The sequence below is a fragment of the Priapulus caudatus genome, unplaced genomic scaffold (genome assembly GCF_000485595.1).
Source record: "Priapulus caudatus unplaced genomic scaffold, Priapulus_caudatus-5.0.1 Scaffold14, whole genome shotgun sequence".
Classification (NCBI taxonomy): domain Eukaryota; kingdom Metazoa; phylum Priapulida; class Priapulimorpha; order Priapulimorphida; family Priapulidae; genus Priapulus; species Priapulus caudatus.
In genome coordinates this window covers 1,017,992-1,029,334 of record NW_014577075.1, presented here as the reverse complement: position 1 = coordinate 1,029,334, position 11,343 = coordinate 1,017,992, and the positions used below count along the sequence as shown (strand labels likewise).

The 11,343-nt window shown below is 44.1% G+C and overlaps 1 protein-coding gene across 3 annotated transcripts; it reads right to left on the bottom strand.

The window, feature by feature from the left end:
• Positions 1–3,220: 3,220 nt before the first annotated feature.
• Positions 3,221–10,459, bottom strand: LOC106809346 (saccharopine dehydrogenase-like oxidoreductase). Of its 3 annotated transcripts, none has more exons than XM_014812423.1 (12): positions 10,393–10,459; positions 9,529–9,635; positions 8,971–9,051; positions 8,567–8,696; positions 8,319–8,368; positions 7,175–7,305; positions 6,922–7,042; positions 6,035–6,154; positions 5,189–5,245; positions 4,854–4,977; positions 4,367–4,448; positions 3,221–4,201 (listed from the first exon to the last, which is right to left on the bottom strand). In XM_014812423.1, exons 1-12 carry the CDS (start codon positions 10,442–10,444, stop codon positions 4,111–4,113), a joined length of 1,146 nt encoding a protein of 381 aa, XP_014667909.1. In that variant the 5' UTR covers positions 10,445–10,459; the 3' UTR covers positions 3,221–4,110. The 3 variants fall into 3 exon arrangements, with proteins under 3 accessions (XP_014667909.1, XP_014667904.1, XP_014667897.1); XM_014812418.1 differs by lacking the exons at positions 7,175–7,305; positions 10,393–10,459 and adding exons at positions 7,831–7,961; positions 10,149–10,385; XM_014812411.1 differs by lacking the exon at positions 10,393–10,459 and adding an exon at positions 10,149–10,385.
• Between the last annotated feature and the right edge of the window lie 884 nt (positions 10,460–11,343).

Below are 11,343 nucleotides of genomic sequence, written 5' to 3'. Positions count from 1 at the left end.
GGAGTCCGCATCATGAGTCTGGATGTGGTATGTTTTGCCAATGTTGATGTCAAAAATGTCGGTCATGAGGCGGCACTGGGCCTTCTATGTTCCTTGTAGGTGTACAAAAACTCCAGTTGTCTTCTAACTCCCTCCATAATTATGTTAGTGCACTCTTGCGTTGAAAAATACGCGCAAAATGGGTTTTGCTTCCACATTATCTACGGCTTGACCTCGCGGACTTTTTGATCACTTTGGTGTGAGCACCCTGACCTCCCAGATTCCGGCACTTCTTAGTAGGTGCTGTTTGGCAGCTGGTTTTGAGATGGCGGAGGTGGTGAATTTCCCGGCATGGCTGTTTTGGACTGCTGTTTTGACATTTGCAATGCACGTTGGTTTGTTCCGTGCTTAGCGAGATTTAACCCCCTTGACCTCTTTTGATCGCCTTGGACGCTGCTGCAGCACTGTGTCACTTCACAGGTTTCCGGCAGGTATTGCAACAGCTGGGTGCTATGTTACGTGGATCGCTCAGCCCCTTGTACGGACCTTGTCTATGCCGCACCATGATGATCTGTGACTTGACTTATGATTGAGGCTCCGCCGAATACGAGGTTCTGCAAGTTGTTTAGGATACGCAGTAAAATTGTCTATGCTTGGGTGCTATCCTGCGACAGTTAATCTTTCTGACGACGGTACTTTGAACTTCATGTTGGCTCGCCGGGTTAAATAAGCGTGATCGGCCCGCGTTATCGCCCGTAAACGTCCTTCTGCACCCTGCCACAGCTGTTTGACCTTCACGACCCTGGGATTTCCAGGCGCGATGGCATAGACGCTCCATAAACTGTGATCGAAGCTGTCTACCGCATGTTCATTTGAGGTCGGAACCACCGATACATACAGCAGTATCCCTTCTTTTTGCACCGCGTTATTCATGCAAAGCGGTCGAAACACGTTAATTCCAGTTCACCGCCAGCATTTCGTCCCATACGACATTATTTGCCCCTTCGTCGGCATTCACACCACGGTCGTACGGAGGCGGTTGTTAGCTGAATTGGCTGCATTTCCTCACTCACGTGCTTCTTAGTTGATGTATTGATCGTCGTCGCCAATGTATGTTCTTATTTGTTATGTTGATTGGATGATATCAAAACATAATGTGTTGAAGACTCCGAGGATATTATAAAAACCTCGTTTCTGTCCAATCCATTCCCGCTGCTCCTTTTTATTTCTTATTACCGGATGTCCGCTCACGCATGCGTCACATTGCGCACATAGAGTCAGCATCGATACAAAACGTAAACACTAGGGCTGGACATCACAATACTTTCCGCTCATATTAGAGGCCCCATCATAGCATTGGGCTCTCATCTTATTGGCATTGATGCCACACTCATCTAGTGTTTGGCAGAACTGGTTTGCTAAGGCTTCACCTGTAGTTGAACACGCATCTTTGAAGCCAAGAAACTTCACATACTGCGATATTGTTTGTTTTCCTTTGTACAAATCTAACACACATTGCAACTTGCTCAAGTGTTGCACAATCGGTAGCCTCATCAGCCATCAAGCCGAAGCAAACAGAATCATTACAATCTTTTACAATGGTATCCTTTATCTGTTCTCCACAAAGCTCAATCAATTCATTTTGTATATGTGGTGACAGATATTTAGCATTGTTGGGTGCATTGGCAAAATGCTGTTCAAGGACAGGGTTAGCCTTAGCATGGAAATTGATCAGAGCCATAAAATTGCTTCTGTCTTCGGTTCTACCTCTTAATGGTATGTTCTGTTTACCACAAAGAATGATTACATCGAGTATGCTAGATATGATTTTACGGTTACGTTCTATTTGCTTTGAAAAAGCTGATGACAACTGACTACGTACATCTTTTTGTTTACCAAGTGATACAGACAGGAAACTCTCTGCTTTGACAGTGTTTGTTAGATGGGCCTTACATTTTAGGTGCCTCTTAATCATAAGAGAAATGTTTTTCCAGTCACTCACAGGCTGTGATCCGCTTCACCACTACCGCCGGTACCGAATAAACGACAGTAACAACAGTAAACACCGTCTTTACTAGCAGAGTACCTTTGCCATGGTTGTTCATTCAACCATGAGGCGTTAGGCCTAGATGACAGAAGAATAGGTCACCTAATTTAGCCACATTCTTGCTACGTTCATTTCAATAGTTTTTCCTGTCTAGACTTTTAAACTCGTCCAGCAAGCTTATGGATTTGAATTATAGGTGTTTAAAAAAAAGATAACTTGGCCAAAAAAAGTATAGGGCCGGGCCTACAGTGCTACATACTGGCTACGCCCCTGCGCGTGTACGTGCGTGTACCTGCGTGTATCTCCGTGTACCCGCGTGTACGTGCGTGTACCCCCTCTATACGTGCCTGCCTGAGCAGCCATTGTTTACAAAATTGCCTAGCTTAGCCTCGTTTTCGTGCGATGACCCCAGGTCATGAATAATATTTAAGACTGGTCTATAGACCGTACACTGCGCCATCGGCATTTCCAATGTCGACTAATGCTAGCCGCACACTATATGACCAGAGCGCGATTGGGAGGCTTACGTCTGCCATCAGGAGGCTTAAGTTTGGCTCGGGAGGTCATTTTGGGCCGATTCGAATTTTGAATCGGGAGCGGAGCGGGTCGTATAGTGTGCGAGGGCTTACGACGCGACTCAGATAGTGTGCGTGGCCATCCGACCCGCCGCCGAGCGCTGAAGAAAATTGACCAATCACAGAGCAGCGCCATGGGAACCGCATTCGGTAAAAATGGCGGGAAAACACTCCCGACCCTTAGTACACGCTAAATCCGCTTGGAACGCCACGAGAGTGCCATGGTTTGCGCCAACTTTGAGTCGGACAGTGTGCGGGGGCCTCCCGATCGATCGGGAGCGGGTTGTATAGTGTGCGAGGGCTCAGTGCTGTGCACAGTGCAAAATCGTATAGTGTGCGGCTAGCATTACAGATGGGAAATTACTGTTGTTTGTATTACATGGTACCTGTCTGAGGGCGTCGACTTGTTCATAATGACGACTTATAAATGTCGACTTAGGCGGGGCTATTCCAATGGATTTACTATGAGAGCGAATCGGGACTTTGACTTCCATGTCGACTTACGCGAATTGATGACTTAGACGATGTCGACTTACGCGAGTTCTACTGTACTAGCCACATTGAGAATGAGAACGAACACATACAGCTGTCCAGCCGATAAAAATTGACGAAGAACATATTCAACTATAAATTTCTATGCAATTATATTTTTACCCTGTTTCGTTTTTAAACACTGCAATTTCATATTCTCTTCACATTTCTAAGTAATCTGTTAATGTCTGACATGTGGAACACTAGACATTAGAGACAATAGATTCATCGTTCTGAATAATCCTTTGTTTTGTTTAACATGCATACATAAATTTAAACACTGAACTAATACCATGATGTATATCACCTTTAATAATCGAGTGATGATACTATATGCCCTACAGTGCTTCCACATCATCTACAGATATTTATCTCTGTAATTTAACCTAACCACTGGTTTGACATAACCACTAGCAGTCAACTCGTACTCAAACATTATATCAGGAGTGGATAATAGAGATATTTATATAATATATATATATCTGTCATGAGTAATAGTATGATCAGTATAAGCAGTAAAGTTCCATACTCAATCAAAAATAATATCTTTGGCATAAGAAATTTTACGAAGTAGTCTCGTTTTTTCTTCAAATAATAATGGTTACTACACAATAACATAGACAACACTAGATATAGAGTGAAGACTAACCATTAACCATAAAATATTTGTAATAAGAATCATCAAAATGTATAGTCGGTAGCCAGTATCACACAGACCACATACAATTTCTTTTAAAATTTTTGTCCTGAAATTGAAAAAACTGAAATTGCTTTTAGTAAACGTATGAGAAAGCCGAAGCGGTAATACCGATCTAGATTCATTAGCAAGTCTCTCTGTGTAATATAGCTGCTGTCTCTGAATAGTAGTCGGTATTAAGCAGGGGTCATCAATTGCATCCATACCATCACTGCTTTCCTATCCCACTTCTCTACCTTCTCTGCCCACAGACATGGCCTACAGCCAGCCAGCAATGTCGTCTACAGCTTCTCAAACTTCATGCCAGCCTCAGTGAGTCTGTCACGCAGCGACGTCTTTCTAAATGCACCACCAGGGGTCAGCACTCCACCACTGCAGAGGGGAATAAACGAAACGGAATTTCACATTACATACATGCAAAAATGGCAAAAGATTATTCCTTTTTGTCAGGTCTCTGGCAAACTAAATACGTGTAAACTGCTGCAGGCATTTAGTAGTCTGAAACAGTCCTTCAAGGTGCATAATGCATATACTTACTCGAGTGGCATTTTTTCGGCTTCCTTTAGAACTGTCATGGCGGCAGCGACCAGGCAGATAGGGGTGGTAACATATCCTGGCTCTGTGCACGCAACACAATCACAATCATATTTAAAGACAGTGACATAATATAATGAACAATATGCAGTATGAACAGGAACACTAACTGGTGATGTGAATAAGAGTATAGTTGGATGACTTGCATCATATTCACTTCAATCGTAATATATATTCCTACCAAAGTAAAACAGTTGCACTATTAGAAGTCGGCGAGCAACCATAACAGGAAAATGATAGTTTCTGCAGTGCATCCATCTACAAAACCTTCGATGAAAGACCATCAATCGGTGATCGAGTACAAATCGATTCATCGAATCATTGTATAAATCAATGGTCACATACTTTCATTTCAAAAAAATGTTACGTTGTCAACGGTAACGTTCTAGAACGGTACGGCAACTCTGTCACGAGCGTCGAGAACACATACCCGGCCCGCACACTCGTGTTTCAATCATCTTTGACGGCTTATCATCGTGTTGCTGGTCAGGATCCGCGATCTTCGTTTCGTATCCCTCCCCGACAAAATGCCAGGAGAAGGAGGAACCCTCAATCTGCAGGCATGGAAAACAAGAACCTAAGAACTTGTCGCTGTTTTCTTGTTTCCACGTTTTGTTACACACAATCCCGTTTGATGACCATGCAGTAGTGCATATATGTATTTGATATGCCTGTTATTTATAATTATCAACAACTATTGACTATTATGCACTTCTACCGTTTCTACATGAAATGTACACCTGCCAAAAGTGAAGGATAACCAACCTGCTTCTTCGTGGGACCTTCGTGGCTGAAATATCCGAGAGTGAATATCTTGGGGTACTAATAATAAAGAAACAGTGAGTTGTCAACTTGCCAAATACAACGTGAATCACTACACTGCAATCACTCCATCAATAATGTAATTAGCTTTAATGTGGCACTGCGCCACACTCATGCCTTATGCCTAGAGATATACAGGAGAACTATATTAGAATCAGGCAACTGTAACAAATAAGACAGGTATAAAATATAATTCTAGCTATTCACACAGATAGTTCAGTAATGATATTATTTATAATGAAATTAAGTAATAAACATGATTTCCTTCAATGGTCACAAGCAATCGTTGTAAACCGTACAAGAGGAACACTTGTTACAAATATGAACTAGACAGAGTGCACTCACAGAGTGCATACCTCCGCCAGCGACATGCTTGCTGCCTCGCTGGCTCGCTGGGTGATATCGATCGACCGCCGCGCTAATATCGATCGCGCGAACACACGAACACACAATAGCGAAACCATAACCTCCTCCAACTCCGTTGGGCGGAGGTAATTACAATTAACCTTGACGTCTTGACCCATATTATCATCGACATGACACGAAAAAGCAGAAACGACTAGCCAACTCCAACGTTTTCTCAATGCGTGTCCCGTTCTCTCTGGAATAGCATCCAGGGGCCAGTTTTCAAAAACAAAATTATTCCAAATGCCAGTCTTAACATTGACTTTTTCTCTCATACTGTAAACAGAAACATTGCACACCTAAGGGAATGAAAAAATTTGTTTCTGACAGCGTGCCCGTGGCCATTACACCTCGGTGTCAACAGTTCCCAGACAACATGCTCACCTTTTCCAGCAGGCTTCTTCCAAAGCTAAAGTTTGCGAGCAGGGAGAAGATGGTGGTCATGAGTGCAATGATGACAAGCCAGAATGTGGAGGAAATCCTCACAAATGGATTGAACTGCACCTGAAAATCAAGTGCACATTTCACGTACGGACTGCGTACTAACCACTGCTAAGCTACCGACTGAGTTGGCGTGACCGAGTGTGATCTTACTTCCACTGTAATTACAACTGAATCGGACGCCCTGTATGCACAATAACAGTTGGTTTTGCATTTGGGCCATCCTTAAAAAATTCTATGTTTGCTGTCCTCCGACCCATGATTTTTTTAGTGGGTAGGTAGGTAGGTCTTCTTTTTTGTGAGGCATAATAGTTCTTTTAAGTCTGTCCTCATGTTTGCCACACATGCTTTGTGTTTCAGTCTTAATTATGAAAAATGTAAAAAAAAAATGTAAAAAAATGTTAAAAATATGGAACCCAAAATGTAAAAAAAAACTTTTGGGTCGCGGCTATTTTCGTGGGTCGGTCGGAGGACAGCAAACATATAATTTTTTAAGGATGGCCTTGGCTTCCACACTACAAATGTATCTATAACAGCATACTATACAATCAGGTGAGCTGCTGCAATCCTAATATTCGCCTGGCTGATCGACAGACAACTCTAGCCAATAAGTGCAGGCATAGGCAGACTCTAAAAACTATGCTTAACAACGAAGTGCCGCGAAGCCAACACTTTGGCGTCCAAATATGCACGTACAATCTGTGTGCGCTTGACCGACCGCATTGGAGAGGATATAGCCTGGTCAGCTCACACGCACATGAACGGCTAATAGGTCGACTAATTCTGCACGCTTCTCCGCGTTACGATTACATCTATGAACTGGGGCGTACCGGCCGCTCTTTAAGCTGCTCGTAGTTGAACCTCTGTGTCCTCTGCACGACGGAGCGATCTGCTCCCTGGAAGTGAACGCACCAGTCGCTTCCAACCCTCTCCCCGCGAAACAATTGCGGCCTGCAAGAATCACACACATGAAGGTCACCATGGCAACATCGGTGCGTGGCGCGAGCATCCGTGCGGGACGAATACGTCCCCGATCACATCAGAGTACCAGCACCCCTCTATCTCTTGCTATGCTGGCTGTACCTTCTCTGCAGTCTGTGGGCTGGCTTTGGCAGAGGTTTAACGAATAGGGTTTTCCTCAGTGCCGACAACTCTTTGACAGACGCAAACCCGTGAATGGCCGACTCATACGTAGCGTAGTGACCGCCGCCTCCCTAGACGCATAAGAAAATGGAATGAAGGTGCGCGAGATGAGATCATGGGATCGAGCGACCATCGAACATGCCTTGGCAGTTAGTAAACAACTATTCAACACTTACTGTTGTATGCCCTTGCTCTCACCTGATGTTCCCTAGTTATTGTTGTATTCTTGTATCCCACCCTCCCACTCTCACCTGAAATTCCATTTATTGTTATATTCTTGTATTCCCCAACACTCTTACCTAACATTCCCTGCTTATTGTTGCATCTTGGTATTCCTCTAACTCTCACTTTAAATTCCCTGTTCACTGTTGTATTTTGGAATTCCTACAACTCTAACATTACATTCCCTGTTCATTGCTGTATCCCCCCCACCACCCCCAGCTCTTACCAGACATACCCCCAGACATGACATCTGCTATTCGGCAGCACTGATCATTGTACGCTACACCAGTGCGAGCGTTTGTTACTTTTTCGGTGTCATTACTAACAGCAAAGGCATGCTTGATGGTTCGCGTTGACCTAGTGTTCGTTGTTACCTTTTCGTCGCCTTATGGGCAGGTGGGGGGACTTCATAAGAAACTAACTTCTTGCCAAACAGTAGCTCATCTCTGGTATGGGGTACAGAATGTATAGCTGTCTGATACGTTCCATAATTCCATGATCCTCCCTGGCATGAGGATAGACAGAACCAACACATAAACAAGAACTTTCCTAGGGAACGGGCATATATGAATAAACCATAGCTCATTGTAATTAAACTAATTATGTGGACTACTAATAGGCTTTTGTATAGTTATAATATGATAACATGGATATCAAGTATTAAATATATATTATAAATTTCAAACTTCTCCCACTCAGATTAGACATAAATATTCACAGAGAAGTGGGTTGAAAAATTTGCTGTCTGTCAAAACCAAACAGTCTGAGAAAGTATCATGTATTCCAAAACATGTCTAGTTGCTTTTGTGATATATTAAATGCTACAGATTGATAACCGAGAAGATGTAAATATTCTACTTGCCTCTGGCCCAGTGTTTATACTGAGGTAAGCCTCTATGGAGTTCAGATCTCCTTCATAATAAAAACATTAAATTTTGTTAATTATACACTGTATTTCCAAGGAAGCACCCAAAACTTTTCATGGTGCATGTTTCATCAATGGTAGTGTAACTGGTTTAGTAGATATATAACGTACGTTTCGTATGCTGCAGTGAAGATAATGAGCGGGAATACGTTAAGAGAGGATCTAGCTTGATATAGCCAGCATACCTTTGAACACGTCTCTGGTGAAGATGACTCCCAGGTCGGCAGGTATGCTGTCAAATCCACAGGTGCTGATGATGTAGCATCCAGCCTTCTGCGCCGCGTCATGATACTTCAGCTGCATCGTCTCTATAAACTACAACACGTGTGAGATTACACACTGGGCTACATTGTTAAAGGCAGTCACGCAATCTCCCTGCCATGATTGCCAGATGCCTCTAGGCAAGCTTTGCTATGATAAGACGTTCTAACGTTCCATGGATCGATAGGCGTAGTATCTCGCAGACATGGTTACAGGTTAACGTCAACTTCTTGAAGGTATGGATAATGAAAACCACATGATCTCACAGATGTATATATGCGTTGTCTATTTGTTGATATATTATTGTGATATGTACGTTCCACATTACCTGTGGCTCCCCGCTTATATCAAGGTGATGGGACCCTGCCTCCACACAGGCTTTGACAACTGGCTCTCCAAAAAAGCGATACTGAAATACAGGTCAACATCTGAATCAACATGGCATTCGTATTCTATCCAGTTAAATTCGCCATTAAAACATACGAGCTAAATGTGATTATACCAGGAGTAGACATACGAAATAGTATTGAAACTCTTATGTTTATATCGTTACCAGGGCCGTAGCTAGCAGGGGGGGGGGGCAAGGGGCAGTTGCCCCCCCCAGAAAAAAAGTAGATACAATATGTGGTCGATGGCGGTCACCTCCCCAAAACACACCACACACGTGGCTTTGCCCCCCCCCCCACACACACACAAAATGAGTTAGCTACGCGCCCGATTACTATAATGATTACATTGCAAAGCCCAGCTTGCTGTACTACGTGCGTGATACACACATGAATCACCTGACCCACATGATGTTGATCACAGGGTTAGACTGCATCAAAACTGTGCAAAAGGTTGGAATGTGTCCACTAAATTACAAGCTTTCAACTGCAATACAAACCGGTCCAACGCAGTTTAGGATCATACGGGTGAGCCTACACATGGAGAGCAATGATTCCTCATCCGCAACATCTGCAATGATGATGGACGTGCCAGTGACATCATTCCCTGTAAACAAGAAAGCGTGTTTTTGTACCAAATATTCAAAATAGGCGTACACATAAATATATGGACGTTGCATGCGAAGAAGGGCGACCGGGACCACAAGAACTTGGAACGCTTCAATAGTAAAATGATGGTAAATACACGCAAAATGTATTTGCTACGAAAATCTTCGCCTGGCTTGCATACGTACGCCGCTGTGGGAGTCGCTTTATTCTTGATGTTTGTGCACAGCGGCGTGAGTGCGGTACCGTGTACGGTATACGTGTGTTGCGGCACAGGCACTTGGAGCGTTTCAATAAAATTTAAGAAACATTTCTCTACTCTCTTTCACCTATTATTGCCGACAACGGACAAGCATTGCAGATGAGCATTTGGACGGCATTTACAGGAAATTGTCGGCAATAATAGGTAAAACTGAAAGAGAGTAGATTATTTACCATAATATTACTATTGAAACGTTCCAAGCCTGTGCCTGTGCCTGTGGCCGTGGCCCGTGGGCGGGACAGTTTTACGTACCAACTACTTCAGAAGCTTGTTTTAAAACAGTCTCTAGCTTGGATTTGTTTCGACCAGCTATTGCCCACTTTATGCCATGTTCCTTCTGCACCACGCGAGCAATTTCTTCGACGACAAATTGGCCGGTAAAACCGGTGGCACCGAAAATAACCACGTCAAATTCTCTCTGTACATCGGCAGACGACATCTTTCACAGTGAGACCCGCAAAATATAGACGGATATAGCTAGCCGGCAGTTTCTCACCGATAATATTTTGCGAAGGCGGTCGGACGGTAGACTTGCGCAATGCATGCATGGTGGCGCCGCCCAGCGAATGAGGCGGTACATTGTAACGCTTATTTTTATTATAAACGGAGCGTATGAACTGTTGTAAACCGTTTGGACGGCACGTGTGCATGGTAAAATCCGATCTACAAAATTCACTTTGCTCACAGCATATCGCGCCACATAGCAGTTCCGACCTATGCTAATGTACATGATGTAAGGGTTGGATCCTTACACGGTCGGTTCTCCTGGCCGTCTGGTAGAATGAAGCACCCCGAGTCGATCCCAGGCGGTCCTTATATACGCTGGCAGCCGTGGCCTTGCCTGGCTTGCCGGGAATCCTAGGTTGTAGGCTGAGTGTGAATCCTGTAGAATCCCGTAGAATATGGCTTCGACTCGTACGTGACGGTATACACCTTACACTCTCCCCTCCTTCGAAGCAGTGTCCCGGAGGAGAGTCTGTAATGCCAACCGTATCACACTTCTCATAGCATGTGGTTATGTGCTGCTGCTACCCTTGCTCATAGCGCAGCACAATCGTTCGCGCATAACTGGCAGGATATTTTGCTCTTCCCCTGCCGAGTTATGCATTCACTTGGACGTATTTACATTTGACCCGTGCGGCCCGTTGCTTGGCCTTTTTCCGCTTGTACCGCGGGTTCGAAACTCTCTCCTCCCCCCCCCCAACTGGAGGTCAAAATAAGAACACAACTTACGGCCTAGAAAAATTTCAGCCGGCGTGTGCCTAGTCGTATCATGCTTCGCGGAGTTCAAAGCAAACTGTAAGTCCGACAAATGAAAATCCCAAACCTTATGATCCCCCGAGACGTACGACTGTAATATACCCTTTCTACCCAATGCCTTGCCGGGTTGGAGAAGCACCGCCAGTGTCAATGACAGTATCAACCCAAACGGGGGATACCCGAACTA

Coding starts and splice junctions, on each gene's coding strand:
- LOC106809346 (XM_014812418.1), bottom strand. CDS start 10,335: ATGTCGTCTGCCGATGTACAGAGAGAATTTGACGTGGTTATTTTCGGT. Junction 9,052..9,528: donor TCCTAAACTGCGTTGGACCG/GTTTGTATTGCA, acceptor CCTGTATTTCAG/TATCGCTTTTTTGGAGAGCC. Junction 5,246..6,034: donor GAAGAAGCCTGCTGGAAAAG/GTGAGCATGTTG, acceptor CTTTATTATTAG/TACCCCAAGATATTCACTCT.